General features: G+C 43.8%; 1 protein-coding gene across 5 annotated transcripts in view; it reads right to left on the bottom strand.

The window, feature by feature from the left end:
- The window catches only part of hlcs (holocarboxylase synthetase (biotin-(proprionyl-CoA-carboxylase (ATP-hydrolysing)) ligase)), a 92,779-nt gene that overhangs the window by 4,587 nt on the left and 62,581 nt on the right, over positions 1-25,611 (bottom strand). For all 5 annotated transcript variants that reach the window (XR_004221203.1, XR_004221204.1, XM_004912115.4 and 2 more), the window contains exons 8-9: positions 3,174-3,241; positions 1,980-2,140 (exon numbers count right to left, since the gene is read on the bottom strand). Coding sequence is in view for 3 of the 5 variants with exons in the window: in XM_004912115.4 (XP_004912172.1) it covers positions 1,980-2,140; positions 3,174-3,241 (229 nt within the window). In the remaining 2 variants the exon portion in view is untranslated. The remainder of the gene's footprint in view (positions 1-1,979; positions 2,141-3,173; positions 3,242-25,611) is intronic.

The following is a 25,611-nucleotide window of genomic DNA, read 5'->3' as shown; positions in this document are numbered from 1 at the left end:
AGCTTAAAGCTTACTTTTCATTCTGTAGTTTATGGTTAAACTCTTATACCAACAGTACATTGATGCTGAGCTCACCATTTATATTACTGGGATTAAGGTTTATATCACATAGGGTGTCCAGCATAAAAGCCCCGAGGCAACTTTCACAAGCAATAATTGCTAGTAATTTGGGAACCTAGTACTGCCAATCAAAAACAGAGCTGTTTCGCTATGATAACTTGAAGCCTCCCTAAGCCCAGTTGAAATAACAGGGGATCTTCCCTCCTGCCCATAATACCCTGCGGTGATGTTGTTGCTAAGGTCTGGGCTGTGCAAGGGGAACCCATTCAAGGTCAGACTGGGCTAGTGGGTCAACAGGAAAAATACCCAGTGGGCCCTGCCAACCCATACCCAATCAAAAAATATTGGTGCTCCTCCACTGACCTCCTCCCCCCAGTCGGGGTAAAGTTAAATATGTATACGGTGTGCGTGGTGGGGGGGAAAGATGGGTTGGGGTGGTTGGGCAGCAGGGCCCACTGAAGGGTATGGGGGCCCCCTCTCCGACTGGAAACCAGGAAAAAACCTGGTGAGCCCCTGTCTTTGTGGCCTCACCGACCCAGACCCATTCTGAAGCATTGGTGCTCCCCCCCCGACCGGCCTTCTCCAACTACAGCCAAGTTATAATAAAGTCTGTGGGGGCACCTGGGGGTGTGAAGGCCCATGGGATGGCAGCCCTGATAAGCCCCACACACCCCAGTCTGAAGCTGAACCCAGTCACCTATTAAGCCCCCACCTAAGTGTATGAATCCGTATCACATCAGGATAAACAGTTGTGTGATATGAGTGTGTTTGATTCCCTGCAAACCCTCAGGAGATACCCCGATATGTATGGCAACATAAATGAACTGATACCTTCTACAGGGAAAAGCATAAAAGCAATAAAAAGGCAAAACAAAACAGGGTATTTTCTGTGCCGGTGCAATAAGTGTATAAATAGTGGCATTCTTCAAAGCCCCTACATCTGCTCGCATTTAGTGCCTGCGCTGCTAGCGTTTCATTGAGAGCTCCCCACGGGCAGCACTTAGATTTGTGCCCCATATGGCTGGGAGAGATTGAAGGGGAAAAGGCTTGAGGTTTGGGAACCCCAGCAGGAGCTAGCACTTGACGTGAAAGATTACGGGGGCTGTACGTTAAGGTAATGGATTGAGAACTGACTGATGTCGGAGAAATCGCCCATGACTTGCTTGCCACGCCAGTTTTCTAAGCTACGGAACCCTTAAGGGGCTGATAGATGGAAGCTAGGCATGGTCATCCGAGGTAGAAACATGGTCGCTGCGAGCCCAGCCCGCAGTATATAAAGTCATAGTGTAAATGTGCGGAAGTCATTGGCTTTATAGAATATTGGAAACATATGGCTTGGTTAAGCACTCCTGTAGAATAGCAAAGGTTTATGGTTAGCAAATATCTGAACATGGTAACTGTTATATAAAGAAGTATGAGGTGCCGGGGAAGACTGGATTTCATCAGGACAGACAGGTTCTTATTCTCCCAGATGACCTCTTGCACACAATATACAGAAACAGGCTTGTAAGCCAGACAGGGCCGACTCGTGTTCTGATGGAACGAAGGATCCCATCTGCTGCAGTATTTTACTGACTGGATACTAATATTCTATTCAAAGCTAAAGGGGATAAGTAATTAACACGTTGGCTGTTACGCACAATATATTGTTAGAGCTATTCAAAAGTCTTAGGCAATATGGGGTGGCAAAGCAGTCCAGTCTCCACCAACGCCAAGGGCCTGTATAGGTAACAGTTTAAAAAGCCCAAGTTGGACAGTCCTGTCCCTTATAAATAATGGTCTCCATGCCAAATAATCCTAGGGGTACAAATAATAGTTACTGCCATGGGCCCCCCATTTCTCTGGGTTTCATTGTAGAGGTACAACAACTAATGTGTTTGGGGCTCAGGGTTAGAAGCTCCCCGCCCCATGGAAGGTACCTCATATCCAGGTAAGGACCTCACAGATTCCACCACCGCCAGGGACATCAGGTGTTGTACAAAAGCGATCCTCTGGCCCAGCTCAGACAGCAACGGGATTGAGATGTGCAACGTCATTAAGGCACATCCCTTAGGGCTGAGCCACGCATTGCCGCCTCGACCTTATAGAACAAAACGACATACAATTACTACACATTTAATTTCAGACCAAATCTTTAGTAACAAAGCCTGCGCCCATCCAAGATCCCAAAAAGTCCCATTTTTGTTAAAGGGGTGGTTCACCTTTATGGTAACTTAAAGTATATTATAAAATGGCCAGAAACTTTTCAATTGGCCTTTATTTTTTATCGTTTTTAAATTATTTGCCTTCCTCTTCTGACGCTTTCCAGCTTTCCGAAAGGGGTCACTGACCGCTGTGATTAAAAAACAACAATAACAAATGAAGACCAATTGCAAAGTGTTTCAGAACAGCACTCTCTACAACCGTGATCCCCTACGAGTGACTCGGGGGCAACAATGTTGCTCACCACCCCCTTTGATGTTGCTCCCAGTGGCCTCACAGTAGGAGCCATTTTTACATTTCTGGCTTGGAGACAAGTTTTGGAAGCCCAGAGACACAGTTTACTCCAAGCAGAGCCTCCTGCAGGCCCCATGGGGCTACCAAATAGCCAATCACAGCTCTTATTTGGCCCCCAAATAACTTTTTTCATGCTTGTGTGGCTCCCCAACACTTTTTTACATCTGAGTGTGGCTCACAAGTAAAAAGTTTGGGGATCCCTGTTCTAGACAATGAACATAAGTCTTCTAATAGATTAGTCTGGTCATATAATTAACCCCTTAAATGATGGGGGCCTTGTATTGGTGTACTATTTAGATATCTTTTTGCCATAAACAACAGTTCCAGATTTTGGAAGAATATCCCTGTGCATTTACTGGGTACAGGTACACTCGCACTATTAAATTACCCAAGCCTCACCTTCTAGGAAGCCCAACGGCGGGGGAAACTTCATATTGTGGCCATAAAAAAACCAAACATCCCCATAAAACCCTACATTGGCTATGAAATTCAAAGCTTACACAAATAGAGCACAGGAAAGCAGCCTCGCACTCTCTATTCCCAAACAAACAGCGCATTAAAGGATAACTTACAGGGCAACTTTTTTTTTTTTTTTTAATTGAAAGAACTCTACTGACCTTTGCCTTGAGTCTGATGAGCTGCGATGGCAATTAACCCCATTTCCTTGGGTTCGTGAAACATCAGCCTGTGAGGGATGGGAACACGGCCGGCCGGTTAGTACAGGAAGCCACAACAAATAAAAAGCTAATTAAGTGTGAAATGGGCAGTCGCATTGCTTTGCAAGGATAATGCTGTATGGGCCGGGGCAGCCACCGGTACATACAGGAGGGGTGCACTCTAACAAGAGGTTCTATTATAGTTCTCTTTAGGGCATGTCCGAGCTGTGGCACCCCCATTGTGTTGCTGAACTGAAACCTATATATACATCATAGCAACAAAAGCTGATCCAGTCCATTGTGTGCATCAACATTGCTGCAAATAAGCATCCGTTTTGGTAAGTAGGGAATGGTTTTTGTATCAGGGATTGAGTCACAACATCAATATTGGTGCTAAGGCCAAATTTGTTTGCTACTACAGCCTTGTGTCCATGGAACTGTGGAAATAATGGCACCAGAGAAAGGGGGACTGGTGCATTGGCACTTACTTCACCTTCCTAGGAACATGTATAGATGCAGGCAGGGCTGTATTTAATTCCGGTGAAGCCCTAGGCACCAAACCATAGCCCCTCCTTTCTTTCAGCAGTTGTAGTGGTGTACCCCCCCCCCCCCCCCCACCGTGGCTCTGCTACAGTGTCAGGCTGTGGGCCCCAGGCACAGGCATTCTGTTGCCTACATGGTAAGAACGGCCCTGTATTTAAGTACATTAGCAATGTGCACTTTCATTCTTACAACAGGCTTTAGATGTGCCATGTACTGTATACAGGCTTGAAATGTTCTGACAGATCTCCTGATGGGCTCTGATTCTTGTGGGCCCCAATTACAGATAACTCCCATCCACCTTTTTCTACTCCCAGCACAGGCCTACATAACACTTATAATATATATATTGCTATATACAGCTGATAGCTGTGAGAGTGAGCCCTGGATGTTCTCTGTTGGACCCTAATAGAGCCAGTCTTCCAGGGTTGGTCCGGGGTGTCCAAGGCCCAAACATTAAATAAACCCAATAGGGCTGTTCTGCCTCCAATAAGGGGTAATTATATCTTAGTTGGGATCAAGTACAGGTACTGTTTTATTATTACAGAGAAAATGGAATCATTTAACAATTAAATAAACCCAATAGGGCTGTTCTGCCCCCAATAAGGGGTAATTATATCTTAGTTGGGATCAAGTACGGGTACTGTTTTATTATTACAGAGAAAAGGGAATCATTTAACCATGAAATAAACCCAATAGGGCTGTTCTGCCCCAATAAGGGGTAATTATATCTCAGTTGGGATCAAGTACAGGTACTGTTTTATTATTACAGAGAAAAGGGAATCATTTAACCATTAAATAAACCCAATAGGGCTGTTCTGCCCCCAATAAGGGGTAATTATATCTTAGTTGGGATCAAGTACAGGTACTGTTTTATTATTACAGAGAAAAGGGAATCATTTAACCATGAAATAAACCCAATAGGGCTGTTCTGCCCCCAATAAGGGGTAATTATATCTTAGTTGGGATTAAGTACAGGTACTGTTTTATTATTACAGAGAAAAGGGAATCATTTAACCATTAAATAAACCCAATAGGGCTGTTCTGCCCCAATAAGGGGTAATTATATCTTAGTTGGGATCAAGTACAGGTACTGTTTTATTATTACAGAGAAAAGGGAATCATTTAACCATGAAATAAACCCAATAGGGCTGTTCTGCCCCCAATAAGGGGTAATTATATCTTAGTTGGGATCAAGTACAGGTACTGTTTTATTATTACAGAGAAAGGAATTCCTTTGAATAGACTTGAATAATTTCTTTAAAATGGGGTCTATGGGAGATGGCCATCCCGTAAGTCGGAGCTTGCTTGATAATGTGATTCCAGATAATGGATCCTTCACCTCTACCTCTATAATCATTACAAAATGAATCTATTGTAATTTTAGCAAAGGTATAATCTGCCCAAAGGCCGGCCCCTGCCAGTGTCTCTCCGTCCCTCGAAAGGAAGGCCATTGGCCGGGCACACTGGGAGTAGGGCAGCCGATCAAGGAAACATAAGGGCCTACTATGCAGTTCACCAAAATAAAAAATGAAAGTTTTAACTAGCAGCAAGAACCTGGTTTCAAAGTCAGCGTTTCCCCAGGAGATCTAATTAGAGTTTTACAACATTAACGTTCGATTACCTAATGAATGGGCTACACACTGCCAGCCGGGTGGTGGGAGAATTTTACACGACGAAGGGCCACAGGGGTATAACGAGAAACATTTACTGGAGAAATCGACGGCGTGGAATCCGTCATAAATCTCGGCAAAGTTTGCGACAGACCATGGAGAGGGGGTAGGAGCATTGCTACAATAATATTAGGAACGCTGAAGAGATTTATTGAAAAAAAAAAAAATGAGAATGAACATTGAACATTGAACTGATATTGAGGCTTACAACATGGCATCCCTGAGGTCCTTCTGCTGAGCCCCATGGGTGCACCCCCAGTCCACTTGCTAGTTCCATCACTGTGGAAGGAAAATCAGCTTAGGTGGCCGTACACAGGCCGACCCATATGATACTTTAACCCAGTGATCCCCAACCAGTGGCTCGGGGGGAACATACTGCTCCCCAACCCCTTGGGTGTTGCTCTCAGTGCCCCCAAACCAGGGAGTTATTTTTAAATTGCTGACTTTGGGGCAAGTTTTGGTTGAATAAAAACAAGATTTCCTACCAAATAAAGCCCCTGTAAGCTGATAGGGTGCATAGAGGCCCCTAATAGCCAATCACAGCCCTTATTTGGCTCCTCCATGAACTTTTATGGTGCTTGTGTTGCTCCCCAAGTCTTTTTACATTTGACTGTGGCTCACGAGTAAGAAAGGTTGGGAACTTTAACTGATCACCCCCAAAACAATGGATGGTCCCCATACGAGGGGGTGTACATGTATGGTATGGCCTCCTTTATATTTTCCGTTGGTTTGGGTTGACTCCCAAGATTATTAGAACAGCAGGAAGTGAATACAAGCTCTTCAGATCTTTTAGGCTGACCAACAGAATTCTTCCATTAGGACCAATGGTAGAATTATCCAAGCTGCCACCGACTAGTCACTTATGCCCTGAAAATGGGGCAATATGGTCCAAATTGGCTAAACTACCACACTAAATGGGTAAGGGTGACTTTACTGACTATTTATATGTCTATGTTTGGGAGGGGCAATACCGCTTAGCCTGCCACAACGGACTCCAAATAAAGCAGCACCCACATAACTATTAAACATGGTAGTTTGGCTTGGGCATGTCTTCAGTGGTAGAAGAGCATTCTACTTTATGGCTCCATCTTTTATTTAATGAAAAGAATGGAACAAAAGTGCAAATGTTCATTTATACCAGCCTGAAGCATGGCGCCATATGCAATGGACTTGGCATCAGTTTTTGAATGGAACAAATGCTTAGGGCACCCATATTTTGCTCTTCTATCAGCACCCAAAGGCACTGCCCCTCACACACAATTAGCAAGTGCAAATTAGCACCTCAAAACCAAAGCATTTGCACCATGCATATGTAGTATCAATATCCCCATTGTGATTACTAATAGTGATGTAGGAGACGCACTATGGGGGAATCCATAACCCACTGCTCATCCAACAAGGTTCTCTTTGCTCACAGTTTTTCTACCGAAGGGGTTAAATTGAAATCAGCATAAAAAGGCCGAACATTTATAAATATCTTGCTGTGTATAAGAGAGGCTTTCTAGGGACTTCTTTGATGCTTCAGACATTTGGCAAGAGTCACAGAGCCATATTAATGAGCTGAGTAGATATTCCATTAGGCCAAGAGGAAACCCGGCAAGGAGCACAGGGGAAGGAGGCTAAAGCAGCCACTGAGAGAAATGGAGGCAGACAGATTTATTCCTGCTATCTGAGATAACTCTGGGGCTTTACAGCATCGCTCCGAGGCTACAATAAAGCTCTCGTTTATTTCAGGAATTTCAAGATACAGGACTTGGTGATACAAGCTCGGTGCATGGAACAGACCAACCGAAACACTTGTACGTAACGGGGAAAAGGGCAAATAGTTACAGAAAGTACAGGCGGCTGCAGCCATCCCCATTCACTACAATAGAAAGCCATGAGTGTCACTGGTTTGCTGCTGTGGTTTTCCTGAACAGAAGGCACGCTGGCAATCTGTTCCTTCAAAACAAATGAATAAATACCATTTTTATATGCTGAAATTCTGCACAACAGTTCTTCTCTTTCTGCATCATTTGAAATCCTGGCAGGGGAGGAGGAGGGACTAAAACACTGATATTACAAATTGTAACAACTTCTCCACAGCTTACAGACAGCATGCAGGAACTACATAACCCACAATGCATTGCACTGGGATGTTCCTTTCCTTATTGACATCACATGTGCAGGGAATTGTGGGATTTGGAGGATGCAGGGTTAGGAAATAACAGGGAAATGTAATGGTTATATGCACTTGTTTTGCATTTTGCCCTATAGGATACATTAACTCCTTGGTGTTTTAGGGTTGCCAGTAGCAGCCAAAATATACTTTGAAAGCCAACAATTTCCATTGAGGCCATATCTCATATAGATATATAGATAATGATATTCTCCAGCAACCAAGAAGCAAATTCATTGTGAATATTCTTGACAGTCACACATCAACTTTATCCTTTATCAATCACATTTAAAAGTGTAAAAACAAGGTTCTACTCTATTTATATGTATGTTCAGGCTCTATTGCCATTCTTTTGGATGCCATGGTAGACAACCCTAGCAACCCTGGCCTATCAGCACCTTTAGCCCACAGTAAGCTCCGCCTACCATATTTTAGCTGACACTGGCTCATTGGCCTGATTTACACCATGTTGTACCATAGAGTAGCAGTCACATATTCAGAACATCCAAGGTCCCTGCACCCTGACTGATATAATCAAGCCATTTGGCCAGTTGGGTTGCCGTAGTAGAGATTTGGAAACTGCAAAAGGGAGGGGTCATGCATTTTTACTCAACTGCTTTCCAACTCCCAGCACCCCTAAGCAGAGAAAGGCTACTGGAGAGTTTTAACCAATATAACGGCGCTACATGATGCCCCTCATTAAGGCTTAGGGGTAATAAGGATAGGGGTTGGGTCATGTCTCCAAAGCCAAACATTCCCTCCAGCAATCATAACTCAGTAGGAAAGAAAGGGATACAGTCAATATTTGGGATTTTTTTTCTCTTAAAAAACTGAACATTGGCTCTTTAGAGTCAGGGAAAAAAGAACATATCGTGTATCAGGTTCCTGGATGAAATACAGTGCGGTTTATATATTTGGTTTTCTAAGTTTGTGAATTTAATGCCCGCTGAAGGCGCTAACAGACGTGGAATGTGAAGTTCAGCAAAATAACGCGAGCGCGGCCAACAGTTGTACCACATCAGGCTTTCCCTCGCCATCATTCATGGACGTGTCCAGGGAAGGGGAGCTCAGCACACTGCATTTATATGGAAGGAAAGGTCTTGAAAAGAAGCTATTTATGAAATGAAGACACAGAGTATTAGATATGTATCTGCTCATACACAGGTAATGGCGCTCCCAGATACTCAGCCTCATAACTCACACACAATCTTTAATACACAGTGTAATGTACCGGGTCCCTCAGAATTATTTTTTGCTGGGGGGGCCCTGCGCCGACTTGTTACACCAATGTCTATAGTTGCTTATTCTATATATTTTATCTGTTATTACTTAAATTCTATGTACCACTTACTTTGCCCTGTGTATAAACAGGTAACCATCATGGCTACTCATTCTGTAAGCACCACTCGCCTAGTCTCTGTTTGGCCAGTCAGAATCTATAGCTCAATTTGTATGTACCACTTACCTCGGCCTGTGACTGGGAAGGGTACATCTATGGTTACTAGGGGTGCCACCTTTTCTGGAAAAATACCAGCCTTCTATAGTTTTAGTTTTCTCTGTTAATAACATTGGAATCAAGCACTTTATTTATAGACCAGACCAATAAATACCAGCCAAGTGGCAACCCTAATGGTTACACGTTCTGTATGGATCACTTACTTTGCCCTAGGTTTAAGTAGGGTAAATCTGTGGTTACCATATCTAAAGGTCAGCAACTGAGTGTGCTCAACGTTCTCCATTGTACTTAACGTTCTTCATTCTTATCATAATTGGCCCTAGGCAACCCGGTTGGCTACCACGCCCCTGACCCAACCCCCCCATGTGTGTGCACAATACTATAGCGGGGGGTCATTGCCAATGGGGCAATGACAAGGGAGTGCGGACTAGGGGTAGGCAGGAAAGGCACCCCCTCCATCGTTGCGCCCTAGGCAGGTACCTCTTCTGCCTACCCCTAGTTCCGGCCCTGCAATTCATCCTCTGCTTTGGGTAGCAATGGAAGGAAGGTTAGCCATACAGATGGAGCAAACTTTGTTTTAACATCATGTGATACAATAATTCAATAGAAAAGAATGTGATCATGATAAAGTGTCATGGTGAGACACTGTGAGCCTAATGGCTGGATAATGACTGCTCCATCTGTACACTTAGGCCCTCTGGTTTCAATGACTGCAGAAGGCAAAAGTGAATTCAGCTTTAGCTTTGATGTTGTATCTACGAGCAAATGACCCTTTAACTTAGAAGAGTAGAAGAATATGGGCCTCATTTGTAATCTGCATGAGTTAAAACACAATACATTACATTACATTGGAGGAGCCAAGCTTTTCTTGCATCTAGAGCTAATTGTACCTATCACCGTAATTAATGTGAACTAGTGATGAGCTGGCCAGAATTGTTTCCACCCCCTTCCCAACCTGCACCCAACCAAACCTGAAGAAGTCCTCTTCAATCTTATGACCTATACCTGGTCACACTACCCTCTGATCCCTCATATATGGGATAAGCCTCCATAGGAGAGGGCTGAGAACTATTACATCGTCCTGCTTGAAGTTAGACCTGTCTCCCACCCAAAATCTGCACCTTGGGGTAACAATCTTGGCCCAAACACATTCAACCTGTGGGTTTCAGGTCAACTTGTTGATCACTAATGGGAACAACACAACAGGCAAAGTGTGCAGAGGCCCAATGTACCCTATACTTCACTCCTAACATTGAGAAGCTGCAACTACTGAGAACCGCAGCCTCACATGCAATTTTCCTGCACCTCTAAAGTTGTGTGCTAGGTGTAATGATGCCCAGAATGCCAAAAGCGAAACCTGAGCACCTTTTACAAACAGTGTACAAAGTATTGTATTTCAGGAAGCAAATAAACCATTGTAAACTGCTGCAACTCTCTGCACCCAACTCTTTGCCAATTAGTGAATGTGGCCCAATGTGTAGTCTCTCTCGTGTCCCTACTTTTTGCCAAACATGAATATAAAATATCATCATCATAGGGAGCCAATATTCCTGGCCAATGAAGTGCTACAAGCCATTTGCACCTACATATTCAGGAGGCAGACTGTGATTCCCGTCCAAGTCTCGGAACATTTTCCTCTATTGAATTTCAGTGCGAGAAACTCACCGTTGGACCAGCACTGCCACTCTTTAAATCTTCCAATTTCGAACCCGAGCCATAAAGAAAATCACATTCGGATGTATTACTTTATTACCTCCTTGATTAATGATGCCGGTATTTTCCTTTTTAAAACCCAAGGCTTCCTGTGGTAAGAGATCTCACTTCTCCGTTAAAACAACACTATAAAAAGTTACAGTTCAGGTCCAAAAATATGCTTCAAATGCATCCAGCATTATAAATCTTGTATCTGTCCGGCTCGCAGACTGTTGACGCAGCCATGACAGCATTTACAAGTCAAATGCCAATTTCCGACGGGTGGAAATATCCATGGGGGGGGTCTTAATCAAGAGCGGCACTATTGCTTTCCTGACAATTATGAATGCGACTACTTGTAGCCGGTCCGAACGTACACAGGAGGGCCATGCGGATTTTCAGCAGTCTGGAACCAGAATTCCTATCACATATTTGGAACGGATTCCTCAGCTGCTGACCCGAGTGTAAGTGTGTATCATGGCAAGGCTTCAGGTTCTACATCTTGAAATGTTATAAGTTGAACTCTATTCAAAATGAATCATGGCGTCCGTGGGCCAAGCGAGTGCACAAACAAACTTGGGTTTGACTTGCCAGCTCCTTGTCAACAACAACTCAAAGCCTTGTTTTCAAGCTTAAGGAACCTCCTGAGAAGTATTTCTTTCCTTTACTGCTAAATTAACCTTATGGCAAACATTGGGGATAGTGAAGAAAAGCAAAACTGGGCCATTAGGCTGGTATTGTAACTAATTATAGCCCAGTAAAGGCGTTACTCTAAAGGTCCCCATACACGGGCCGATTTTGGCGATGTCGCCAAGCGAACAGATCTTCTCCCAATATTCCCACCTACGGGTGGGAGATATCGGGAGAATTCAGGGTAATTTGATCATTTGGCCCTGGGGTCAAATGATCAAATTATAATGACGGTTATAGGAAAAGTCGGTCCGGGGACCGCATCAACGAGCCAACGCGGTCCCTGCCTGATCAAGATCTGGGCGATTTCAGGCCAGATCTAACGGACCGATATCGGCAGCTAGAATCGGCCCAGGTATGGGGACCTTAACTCTTTATTAAGGGGACGAAGGTTCTTACACATGAACTACCAATGATAAGGCAGCCACATGTGGTCTTATATACCAATATCACAAGTAAGGGAATGCCCACATCCCGCCCATCAGACAGTTGGCTGCCACCAGTAGGTGCAACTTGAGGTGGAATGTAGGCGCTTTGTGGGCAAAGAACATGGTGCTTTGGTCCTGTTTTTGCACTTTGCATCTTGATCTCCCCATTATAAATGAATACGTAGTCCAGCAATTTTCCGGCAAACTTCGAGCCCACATACCGCATGAAGGATGTCCTTCAGGCAATATTAACAGATTCCCCCATGATCCCAATAGATCACTGTTGGTCTATCCTAAAACATATTCAGGACTGCTAACAATGCTTATGGCAGTATAGTGGCAGCAACCAACCTAAATGTAACAGAAATTATGGCAACTGAGTTTACGAGTGCTGTTGCAAGTTGATAGGTCCTCTATTACTTCATAATTACCATCCTTTGGGCCCCATTACATTATCCCGCCCTGCCACATAGGTACCATGAATCATCTACCCTTGCTATGTTGTTTTTAGGTGACTCTGCCAAACAAGCAAGGGGAAACCATATCCAGCAAGATGGCAACCCTAGTTGCGCCCAAGCACATCCATCTTCTGCCTACCCCTAGTTCCGGCCCTGCACTACGCACATAGGGACTAAATCCTGCAGAAAGTAATGACATTTGGGAGAAACCAGCAGCCCCAGAAAATGGGGGGGGGGGGGGAAGTGCTGTAAAGTAGTTAAATGACTTTAATAATAGCTAATAATACAGATCCCGTCAGCAGTGGCATAGGAACACAACACATACTCACAGTACTCAGCACCTGAATAAGGGAGGAGAGGCTTTTCCACAGGCCAAAGACGGGTAAATAAGAAAGCAGCCATGACAGGGCTAAGGCAGGGGGGCCGAGTTACACCAGGCTGAGATTGGCTATGTTTTGCTAACAGCTTAGCAGAAATTCTTTAATAAACACGTTTTAGTGCTTCAGTGTTTAGGAAAAATAAAACAGGTAAGTGAGCAGGCAGCCTCCTCAAGCAGGGGCGATAATTACTAAATATCTTCACACCTATGTTGTGTTTATTCTAGCCGGCGCGGGGCTAAGCCCCTCTTAATGAGTTCTTTTAAATGCACTGACACAGAAGTGCTGGGCGGCCGGGCCCCCTCAATGCTTAATGTCAGCGACACACAGGCCGGGGGTGAGTGGAGCCGACAGATGAACACGGGGTGGGAAGGGAAGGAGTCTGTACAATGGGAGGGAGTTAATAAAACACCTTGCTGCTATTGTAAACCAACCTGCACGTGGGGACAGAGCCGGCACATCTGCTCCTTACGGCACAATGAGGAATCTGGGAGCGGCACGGGGGGACGTATTTACCCACAAGTCATCTGCTCTCAAGTCTTAGATACTTCCACACTTATATTGGAATAGACGAAAACATGTTGGTTTCTCAAAATGAGCTTGTGTTATATGACACATAAACATCGAGTGTAAAAAGCCCCACCAACACAGAAACCCCTAATATCCCTATCGCTGTAATCTGTTCCTTCAAAAAGTAGGAATAAATACCATTTTATATGCTGAAATCCAGCTGCAAAACAGTTCTTCTCTTTCTGCATCATTTGAAATCCTGGCAGGGGAGGAGGGACTCAAACACTGATGATACAAAAGTGTAACAACTTATCCACAGCTTACAGACAGCATGCAGGAACTACATAACCCACAATGCATTGCACTGGGATGTTCCTTTCCTTATTGACATCACATGTGCAGCAGGGAATTGTGGAATTGGGAGGAGGCAGGCTGAAGGCAGGCTGAGGGACAGGCGCTACTGTTACATTTTATTTGAGTCACAAAGTAGCCAGCCAGATCAGCAGGGGAACAGGGGGCGGGGCTTAGGGAACTGTTCCAAACCATATTATTACATTAAAAGTCATGAAAAGCCTGCAAATATTTTAATTGGTGCATATTGCAAGTCGTTTTTTTTATTTATTTATTTTTGCAAAGTTTACTTTTCAGAAAGCTGTGTTTGGGTGGAGTTCCCCTTTAAGGAGGCTACAACAGGAATTCCCTTTATATATCCCAGGACACATTTTCAGTACAACTGCCTTCAATTCACTGAATTGTGTGTATTTTGGGGACTCTAACATCTTTGGCACTAGGGTTGCCACCTTTTTTTACTATTATATCAGCCTTTGGGTCAGGGGGGGATCAAGCAGAGGCATCACAAGGGGTGGGGAAATGGGAGGAATGGGTGGGAAAGTGGGCGGAGTATAGGTGGGTCCGGCCTTATAAGGGCTAATCTGTCAGTGGGGAGGATCAGGAAAGGGAGGGATTCATTACATTGCTGGTAAATTTGTAATACCAACCTGGCCCTAGCTGGTGATTTATCGGCAAATACCGGCCGGGCAGTAACCCTATCTGGCACTCAGTGTATATCAAGAATCCCAACCGTAAAGCAAGACAGGACTGTTGTTGTCTCACCAAAAAGGAAGAAGAGGCAGCCCCGTGAGAAGGAATGGAGCTAGAAAACCGCCACTTATCATGCCGCATTTCCTGCTATAACGGCAAGGAATTCGAATACAATATATACCCTTATACAAAGAGGAAAGTTGCTATATTTTATACATATATATCAGTTATAGGTACAAGTATTTTCTCCTTGGATGAGAGTGACCCTTTCATTCCGAAACCATCGGAGCCGGAGGCCGTACCATTATAAAGACATCTCGTCTTTTGTAAACTCTATCTGAAATCTGTCAGCGCAACAAAAAGGCACCCCCCCCCCCAACACATAAGTGCCAGGCTTATCCCAATGGAATCCCAGCATTCACATAGGGGAGGGGAAATACAAACGGAACCCTTTGATAAACAGATACGCAGAGGTCCCTGTGATCTGCCCCAAACAATGCGGAGAATGGGATGAGCCTGTATGTACCAAGGGATTACGCCACAAGCCGCCCACTTACATCTTCTTTCACTAAGAATTCCTATTGGATCTTGGAAATGGCTGAAATGTCCCGGGATTAGGAAAGGAAACTGTTATTAATGGATAGATCGGTGTGGCCCATAGGTAGTAAAGCAATATACAGAGAAGGGATGACTTGTACCCGCTATGTATATATATATATATATATATATACATATACCAATAATTTGATAGGAACAAGTCTAACAGCACAAGGTGTGAGTACCATTTTGAGAAAGCATTTGCCACCTGTAGCTGACTGAGCATCTGTCGTCAAATTGGCTTTATATCCACATTTAATTGATATTTTCTGCATGTATGGTTGTAGTTCTGCAATTAATATTGTTCATGGTAGCTCATATTGTTAGGCCATCCTTTGTATGTCAGTGGCACTGCACATGCTCAGTGCCACATACTCTGGGCTGCTTTCAGGAGGCTAAACTTTCATCAGGAATCATCAACCAAATGTGCTACAGGGCTAATCATTAAATTCTTATGTAAAATGCACTGGTTTCTGCCATGTAATGAAAATGAATTTGTAATAAGCTTTGTACAGTATCATTAAAAAATGTATATATATATATATACACACACACACAGTATATTGTGAGACGGCCCCTAAGCCCAGTAAGTGACAGCAGCACATGTGCTGGGAATCAGCAGAAAAGTAGATGGGGGGCTACTGGGCATATTTTGGGGCACAGATCCTCCCTGCTAAAGGGCTGTGGGTGCCTTGGGCTGGTACAGAACCCTAAAGCATAAAAAGGGGTAATTTATGACTGTGAAGACAGTGTGCAAATTGCAAAAAATAGATGATATCAGCACTTTGCACACCGCTTTCCTGCCCCCATGAAAACAATTCTGAGAGTGCTATATTCATACAATGAGTGGGAATAGGGCACATAAGGGTACCACCTTCTCCCCCCTAACTTGTGAGTCCTTGCCCCCTGCTGCCAATGCTGCAAACACTGCCATCAGCACCTCGGGTTAGATATTTGATCTGGCAGAAGGTGCAGAGGGCAGCCATTCCCCAAGGCAGAAACACTCTGTGCACCAAAGGGCACACGTTTACACCCCTCTACACTCTTGCACTTTTGTCTAGAGGCACAGTCAATGCTACAACATGTATAGTAGTTCTAGCTCCATTCTAGTGGGTTCTAGAACCCACAGGTTGCCAGTCTGAGCCTGCACTCAAATTGCCCAAAAACCACAATAGCCTAACTGACGTTCAGCATGGGCTTCCCTAGGGGTTGGGTATGTGCGGCTTACCTGCAAAAAAAAAAGTGGGGTACCTATGCCTTATGGGAACCCATGCCTTAATTAATTGTGTTCATTAGCATTATTGGGAGGAAAAAGGGTAGCGAGGCAAAGGAAACAGCATTATCCCAGTTCCATCCCAGCAGTAATTGGAAGTACATATGTAGGAATATTTATGAATAACAGAATGCTCATCCACGCCTGAGACAGCACGCCTAGTTTGCTTTACATGGCTTTTATTATATTTATTTCTCTTTAATGATAAATTAATATAAACTAATAGAATATTATGTGCGCTATAGAATAAACGGAACTGGGGCTGACACCATGAAGGTACCCTATTTATACAGCTGGACTTTAGAAGCAGTGCACATTTGGACTGGCGGGGGGGGGACAGGAGTTCATCGTTAGAAATTTCCATTTGCCGGCAGAATTGGGGTGAACTGCTCGGCGCGGCAGCAGGTTAAGCGCCCTGATTGAACACTGGCGCTAATTAAGGGCTCTTGTTTATCAGCAGGCGCTGCAGATTGACTTGTGCACTTGTTCATGATCGCAGCACTGCTTGAAGAAATTACTTCCTGATCGACTCAGACAGGGGGACCCAGATGGTCTCTCCGCCAGTCCTCCTCCGGAATAAATGAGAATTAATGGAGACGCAGGCAGACACCAGGTAAGGCAGGGCTAGCCGTGACCTCTCTGTTACAGCCCCAGTATAGTGTTCTATTGGCTTAATTCCTTTTCTTTCTTACAGAGGAGCCCAGAACTGCACGCTGGCTGCCAAGAGAGCCTGTAACAAAGGAGGCCCGTTATGTATTTGCCTTATTAGCAACACTGACATAATGGCTGCTTTAATTAACACAGAATGTCGGAAAGAGTTCATCAGAACCATCTCCCTCTTCTGAGGGCCCAGTACCTACAGACGAAAGTAAGGTCCCCAACCTTTCTTACTCGGGAGCCACAGTCAAATGTAAAAAGACTTGGGGAGCAACACAAAAGTTAATGGAGGAGCCCCCAACTAAGATATAATTACCCCTTATTGGGGGCAGAACAGCCCTATTGGGTTTATTTAATGGTTAAATGATTCCCTTTTCTCTGTAATAATAAAACAGTACCTGTACTTGATCCCAACTAAGATATAATTACCCCTTATTGGGGGCAGGACAGCCCTATTGGGTTTATTTAATGGTTAAATGATTCCTTTTCTCTGTAATAATAAAACAGTACCTGTACTTGATCCCAACTAAGATATAATTACCCCTTATTGGGGCAGAACAGCCCTATTGGGTTTATTTAATGGTTACATGATTCCCTTTTCTCTGTAATAATAAAACAGTACCTGTACTTGATCCCAACTAAGATATAATTACCCCTTATTGGGGCAGAACAGCCCTATTGGGTTTATTTAATGGTTAAATGATTCCCTTTTCTCTGTAATAATAAAACAGTACCTGTACTTGATCCCAACCAAGATATAATTACCCCTTATTGGGGGCAGAACAGCCCTATTGGGTTTATTTCATGGTTAAATGATTCCCTTTTCTCTGTAATAATAAAACAGTACCTGTACTTGATCCCAACCAAGATATAATTACCCCTTATTGGGGGCAGAACAGCCCTATTGGGTTTATTTCATGGTTAAATGATTCCCTTTTCTCTGTAATAATAAAACAGTACCTGTACTTGATCCCAACTAAGATATAATTACCCCTTATTGGGGCAGAACAGCCCTATTGGGTTTATTTCATGGTTAAATGATTCCCTTTTCTCTGTAATAATAAAACAGTACCTGTACTTGATCCCAACTAAGATATAATTACCCCTTATTGGGGGCAGAACAGCCCTATTGGGTTCATTTAATGGTTAAATGATTCCCTTTTCTCTGTAATAATAAAACAATACCTGTACTTGATCCCAACTAAGATATTATTAATCCTTATTGGAGCCAAAACAATCCCATTGGGGTTAATTACTGTTTAAATAATTTATTCAGCAGGAGATCCGAATTACGGAAAGATAACGGGTCCCATACCTGTACAAGCTGCTTATTGTGAAACATTTGCTTACTGTGGACTCTACGGGAGATGGGCTTCCCATGATTTGAAGCTTTCTGGATAACAGGTTTCCGGATAAGGGATCCCATACCTGTATTTTTAATTTTCATGACTTGGATGAGCCGCGTTTTATTCCATTTCCCCATCACACTGGCGCAGGTATGTACAAGAGAGGAAAAAAATGACAGCAATAGAAGAACTGCCTTTGTTTTTCCTGCATAATAATATCACGATATCCCCGTATATCTTTGCTTATTTGTATTTTATTATTCAAATCACACGCCAAATATTGATTTTTCAGCCTGCGGTTATATAAGAGAAGCACTAAAGATTCTACGAGAAGCACCAACACGGCCGGAAAGATTCTGATGTCATTCTTTGTACCAAGAAATTATTCTGCAATAGGAACCTCTAAATTGCTGCGAATCATTTTGAAAAATGAATAAAAAAAAAAGTCGACCTGAAACATTGAAAAAAAAATTTAAAAAAATGTTTTTTGTTTTCAAATTGATGAAGGTATTATTAATTTGGTTCAACCATGGAAAGGTTCAAAAAGGAGTAAAAACACATGTAATTTCCTACTGTATCGGGTGTTGAAAAAAAAAAGAAGGTGGCACGTAATTTATCATGTGAATGGGGCTTAATCAGGCGCTAATCTCCGAGCGTGCATCCCTTTCATTGGGAGGCTGTTGAACAAATTAAGCCGAGCTTCAATACCTTGCGGATCAGGACAACAATGTCCCCGTTTGATGTGTTCTTTGGGATGGCCGAGCCTCTTACGGGGGGGCGGGGGGGGGGATAAGTGTCACAATGAAAAGACACCCACCATGCAAGTGTCTGGGAACTGAAATGAGCTGGTTAAGTGGCTTTTTTATCCATTTTCTGAGCATGCCGTTGCTTTGACCTCACCCCACCCCAAAAAAAATCAATCCTGGCTGGATTACCATGTAAAGCAGTATGGAATTAGTTTAAGAAAAAAAAAGGTTACAGCTTTGGATCATTCTTTAAAAAAAATGAACCTAAAAAAGGGAGATGGAAGAGATCAAAATAGGTGTCCCACAAAGGTGCCATATGTCCATAACAGTTATATATGGGTGGCGGGGTCTTAACGTGGTTCAGCTTTGCGTTAACTTTTAGGGGCCCTTTACTAAACACTTTTGAGATACATCCATATCTTTTCATTATACAACATTTCGGAATGTATGTGAAAAGTTCCACGAGTTGCGCAAAGGATACGAACATTTCGGGAATTCGTTAGCGCTTTGGTTGCACTTCCATCGGGACTATATTTGCGCCAGGTTTGATTTGTCGAGTGCCGTTGAGCCCTATGGAAGGCTTCAAAGTCAGAACTGTTTTCGTGGCGTTTACGGACTTTACGGTCCGAAAATTTTGCGACTTTCAGAACGCAATTGCGATATTTTCGTACGAGCGATAAAAGCATTGTCAAGACATTTTAGAACTACAGAAATTATCGTGGTTACTTTGAAATGATACCATATCGCGTTTCAAGCCCAGAAAAAAACGCATTAAGGTAAATGTGCCCCCCTTCAGATTTTACTCTTCTTCCGATGAACGTTTGGATATCGGTCATACGTTTAAATTAGGGATTCATTGAACCCCCGAACCCACCCTGATGGATTCTGCCGAATCCGGGATTTGGTGCATCCCTAGTTTCAACAAAATGATCTAAAACTCACATTCAGCCTGAAATTGTAGGATAAAGCCCTAAAAATAACCAATGGGAGGAGTTCTGAACATGAAATAGTTGGCAGCACCAAACGTACGAAAGTAATTTCCATTGTAGGTCCCCCAAGGGTATCGGCAGATACACAATACATGCGCAGATTTTATTCTTAGCCGACTGAAATGTTCTTACCTGTCCGATCGACTAAACGACCGATCGCCATGGTACAAAATTATCGGGACCATAATGTGGAGCCCACACAAAACTAGGTTTGGTACCATTTTATCGAAGACAATTTGCAAATTGTGCACAATTATTTGTTCTTTTTCCCCTTTCCACAATAAATTTTTAACATAAGAATCTCCCTTTGGGGCGGTGTCCATCCCAATCCGAGCCGCTGTGCTTCCCAGCCCAATGCACTCTGGGGTATACGGATATCTCACAAATAAATGCCTAATGTGTCCTGTCAGCACTTTCCTGAGATTTCTCCTTAATAAAACCCACGGCACAATTCACACAAACTTACACTTTTACCGAGTCAATAATTATTGCATTAGGAAGATAACGTGCTTAAATAAAGGTAGAAATCCCACTCAGAGAAAGGGTCACTTCACCCAAGGTTGAAAGGGGAAATCCTGTTACTGGCGCTGGGGGTGAAAGTGGCTAATTCTGTTAGGGGGACAGAGGTTTAGGGACAGGGTCCGGACGCCAGAAAGTTTATTGAGGAGACTTTTTCATCTAAAATCATTCCTTGTTTTAGAATTCAATTATCTGCCATTTGGAATGGATGCAATTAGAATTTAAATGGGTCCTCGCATTAAGCACAAAAACTTAGAAACCTGTATAGGTACTGTACATAATATACCAGTCTTGGGCAACCTTTGTGACTGTAGCTGTTGCAGAACTACAACTTTCAGCGTCTCAAATCAGCAAAAAGGCTGTCACTGCATTATACTTAGAAGGTAAAAGCAGCCAATCACAACCAATCCCAATCATATCTGAGTCAATCCTTCAATCACAATCATATGGGAGTCCTGATATGGGTGGTAGTTGGGTTGGCTCATTGAGGTAGTCATCTGGGTAAGGAGTCCATGTAAGGCCAGCACCTATTCACAACCTGCCTTCATAACAACAAAATGCATTCTGGGCTTTGTAGTGGATGTAATGTATCCACTATGGGTAGCAAAGCTCCCAGGCCCGGCTCTGTCATTCTAGACTTGACTGGGGCTAATACACTCTTAGGACCCCCAGAGGCCATAGAATCGGCTTTCCGTTCTTTTTACACCTACAGTAGCTCCAGGAGATGAATGCTCCCAACCTCATGGCAGAGTCATGCCAATTGGGTGTCCCACCAAGAACTGTTCAGTCTAATGCTGTACGGCAGGGCCGGGCCGTGGGCTGTGCTGAACCGGGCCACCTCTGGTCCCAATTACTTGTGATCCCAACTCCCTAATGTGTTACACAGCCATGACAATAGCTATGCGAAGCCCAGGAAGCTTTCTACTGTTTATGACAAGGACCAAAGTACTTTATTAAGCTGTATGTAATAATAATATTAATAGTAAAGTGCATTATATAAAATTTAACTAGCATTAGTTGCGCCGCACCCCTCATCCCCGGTCCTTGGAAAAATTGTCTTGCTTGAAACCGGTCCGTGGGGCAAAAAAGGTTGGGAACCACTGCTGTACAGCACTGGCTATATAGACCCATCTGAGGAACCTTAATGGACTCTAGAAGAGACCTTCAGTGATACGTTGTCTGTCTCCCACCTGTAGATACTTATGCATCAAACTCTTGCCTTATTCCCTTTTCTCTGACTCCCCATCAGCCATTATGGAGAGTTCCCCTCGGAATGAAATGCCCTGAACAGGTCACTGAAAGAACCGTCTGCCATTGGCAGCAGTTAAAGGCCCGGCGCTGGCACTGAGCGCTGTTAATATGCGGAAAGGGATTAAGAATGAAATAGTTGGAAGTACATTATCATTGATCTACGGCTGGACGTGTGCTGATCAATAAACAAAGCAATCTGTAAATGCGCCTCATTCCCTAAATCCAGTTAGGCAAAAAACTGCTAAAGTGTTATTAGCGGATATCGCTGGCTGCAGATTATGGATCTCATTTGGGCCTCGGCTGCACAGAAAATCTTTGGGAAACAGATTAGCAAGGATTAGAAAATTGGCAAAGGCTCAAAACTGCGCTAATCATGCATTCAGCTGAGGAACACACCTAGCCGGGCCCATGTGGCCTCAGGGCTACCAGAAATATATATTGTCTACTACATTGCCTAAGGCAAGGGTCCCCCACCTTAATTTACCCGTGAGCAACATTTAATTATAAAAAAGTTGGGGAGCAACAAAAGCTTGAGTTTCTAGGTGGTCACTAACAAAGGTCGTGATTGGTTATTTGGTAGCCCAATGTGGACTGGACTCTAGAAGGCTCTGTTTGGCAGTATGCATGGTCTTTATGCCTCCAAAACTTGCCTCAGTGTCACAGTGGCACAGATCCTATCTGACCCCCCCATTGTAAGCAGCAGTCCTGCCCTGCTTTATGGCTGAGATTCTAGCTATCTGTATAACAGAGCATTCTGTCACAGTGGCACAGATCCTATCTGACCCCCCCATTGTAAGCAGCAGTCCTGCCCTGCTTTATGGCTGAGATTCTAGCTATCTGTATAACAGAGCATTCTGTCACAGTGGCACAGATCCTATCTGATCCCCCCCATTGTAAGCAGCAGTCCTGCCCTGCTTTATGGCTGAGATTCTAGCTATCTGTATAACAGAGCATTCTGTCACAGTGGCACAGATCCTATCTGATCCCCCCATTGTAAGCAGCAGTCCTGCCCTGCTTTATGGCTGAGATTCTAGCTATCTGTATTACAGAGCATTCTGTCACAGTGGCACAGATCCTATCTGACCCCCCCATTGTAAGCAGCAGTCCTGCCCTGCTTTATGGCTGAGATTCTAGCTATCTGTATAACAGAGCATTCTGTCACAGTGGCACAGATCCTATCTGATCCCCCCATTGTAAGCAGCAGTCCTGCCCTGCTTTATGGCTGAGATTCTAGCTATCTGTATTACAGAGCATTCTGTCACAGTGGCACAGATCCTATCTGACCCCCCCATTGTAAGCAGCAGTCCTGCCCTGCTTTATGGCTGAGATTCTAGCTATCTGTATAACAGAGCATTCTGTCACAGTGGCACAGATCCTATCTGACCCCCCCCCCCCATAGTAAGCAGCAGTCCTGCCCTGCTTTATGGCTGAGATTCTAGCTATCTGTATAACAGAGCATTCTGTCACAGTGGCACAGATCCTATCTGATCCCCCCCATTGTAAGCAGCAGTCCTGCCCTGCTTTATGGCTGAGATTCTAGCTATCTGTATAACAGAGCATTCTGTCACAGTGGCACAGATCCTATCTGACCCCCCCATTGTAAGCAGCAGTCCTGCCCTGCTTTATGGCTGAGATTCTAGCTATCTGTATAACAGAGCATTCTGTCACAGTGGCACAGATCCTATCTGATCCCCCCCATTGTAAGCAGCAGTCCTGCCCTGCTTTATGGCTGAGATTCTAGCTATCTGTATAACAGAGCATTCTGTCACAGTGGCACAGATCCTATCTGATCCCCCCATTGTAAGCAGCAGTCCTGCCCTGCTTTATGGCTGAGATTCTAGCTATCTGTATAACAGAACATTCTGTCACAGTGGCACAGATCCTATCTGATCCCCCCATTGTAAGCAGCAGTCCTGCCCTGCTTTATGGCTGAGATTCTAGCTATCTGTATAACAGAGCATTCTGTCACAGTGGCACAGATCCTATCTGATCCCCCCATTGTAAGCAGCAGTCCTGCCCTGCTTTATGGCTGAGATTCTAGCTATCTGTATAACAGAGCATTCTGTCACAGTGGCACAGATCCTATCTGATCCCCATTGTAAGCAGCAGTCCTGCCCTGCTTTATGGCTGAGATTCTAGCTATCTGTATAACAGAGCATTCTGTCACAGTGGCACAGATCCTATCTGATCCCCCCATTGTAAGCAGCAGTCCTGCCCTGCTTTATGGCTCAGATTCTAGCTATCTGTATAACAGAGCATTCTGTCACAGTGGCACAGATCCTATCTGATCCCCATTGTAAGCAGCAGTCCTGCCCTGCTTTATGGCTGAGATTCTAGCTATCTGTATAACAGAGCATTCTGTCACAGTGGCACAGATCCTATCTGATCCCCCCATTGTAAGCAGCAGTCCTGCCCTGCTTTATGGCTGAGATTCTAGCTATCTGTATAACAGAGCATTCTGTCACAGTGGCACAGATCCTATCTGATCCCCCCATTGTAAGCAGCAGTCCTGCCGTGCTTTATGGCTGAGATTCTAGCTATCTGTATAACAGAGCATTCTGTCACAGTGGCACAGATCCTATCTGACCCCCCCCCCATAGTAAGCAGCAGTCCTGCCCTGCTTTATCATACCTCCCAACATTTGAAAAATGTAAAGAGGGACAAAAAGAATTGGCGCATGTAGCCCAGTGAATTTTTTTGACGAAGCCCATTTTTGTGACCACACCCCCTAAATACAACTCCCATTTTACAAAATTTGGCAGGTTAAAGTTTGAACACATTTCTGGGGGGGCTGGGGGCTTTTGGGGTCCTGTTTTATGTGTTTTTGCATTTTTGCTAATGAAGGTGAAATTGCCCTTTAAGCTGCAAGTCTCAGTTCCCCAAGAGCTACAATTGTAGCTCTTAGTGCAGGGGGTGAGTATTCTGGGTTCTGAAAAAAGCTACTTATTTAATGAAGTTTGAGAAACTTTGTATCTTTTTAATTGTTCAGTGCAGGAGATCAGAGGGAAATGAGGGACTGTATAACAGAGCATTCTGTCAAAGGGATCAAAGATCCCAACAGTAAAGGTCCCGATACACTGGCAGATCCGCTCGTTTGGTGATGACGCCAAGCGAGCAGATCTTCTCCAGATATTGGGTGGGCAATATCGGGAGAATCCAGGGTAATTCGATCGTTTGGCCCTGGGGCCAAACGATCTAATTATAACGACGGGCATAGGTAAAGTCGGTTCGGGGACCGCATCAACGAGCCGATGCCGTCCCCGATCCGACTAGATTTTCTAACCTGCCCGATCAGTAGTGCCACTACACGGGCCGATAAGCTGCCGAATCGGTTTAAGGGACTGATATCAGCAGCTACAATCGGCCCGTGTATGGGGACCTTTAGGTTATATACAGGAAACAACTCCATTATTTATAAATGGCATATTATATATATATATATATATATATAAAGCAAGAAAAAAGAGCTGCACTCACCAGGACTTGGCAAAAATATAGTAAGTTTATTTAAGCAAAGAGATCCAACGTTTCGAGCACTAACTGTGCTCTTCCTCAGGGAAGAGCACAGTTAGTGCTCAAAATGTTGGATCTCTTTGCTTAAATAAACTTACTATATTTTTGCCAAGTCCTGGTGAGTGCAGCTCTTTTTTCTTGCTTTATATTTTTTAGCCAGCACCCTGGGCATTTGAATTTCAATAGGGTGTGCTCCGTTTGTTCTTGCTATATATATATATATATATATATATATATATATATATATATTAGAAAGAGTGCCACACACACAGGGAGTTGATACAAAAGAAAAAGTGTCTTTATTGAAAAAAATCCAACGTTTCGAGCACAACCAGTGCTCTTACTCAGGGACAAACCTTCCCTATGTGTGCGGCACTCTTTCTATTATATTTTTGTTTCTGACCTGCACCATGGGCATTTGGACTTCTATAGGGTGTGCTCCTCCCTGTGTACTATATATATATATATATATATATATATATATA

The sequence above is a fragment of the Xenopus tropicalis genome, chromosome 2 (assembly GCF_000004195.4).
Source record: "Xenopus tropicalis strain Nigerian chromosome 2, UCB_Xtro_10.0, whole genome shotgun sequence".
Classification (NCBI taxonomy): Eukaryota; Metazoa; Chordata; class Amphibia; order Anura; family Pipidae; genus Xenopus; species Xenopus tropicalis.
The sequence above is the reverse complement of the archived record's forward strand: the minus strand, read 5'-3'. Positions and strand labels throughout refer to the sequence as shown.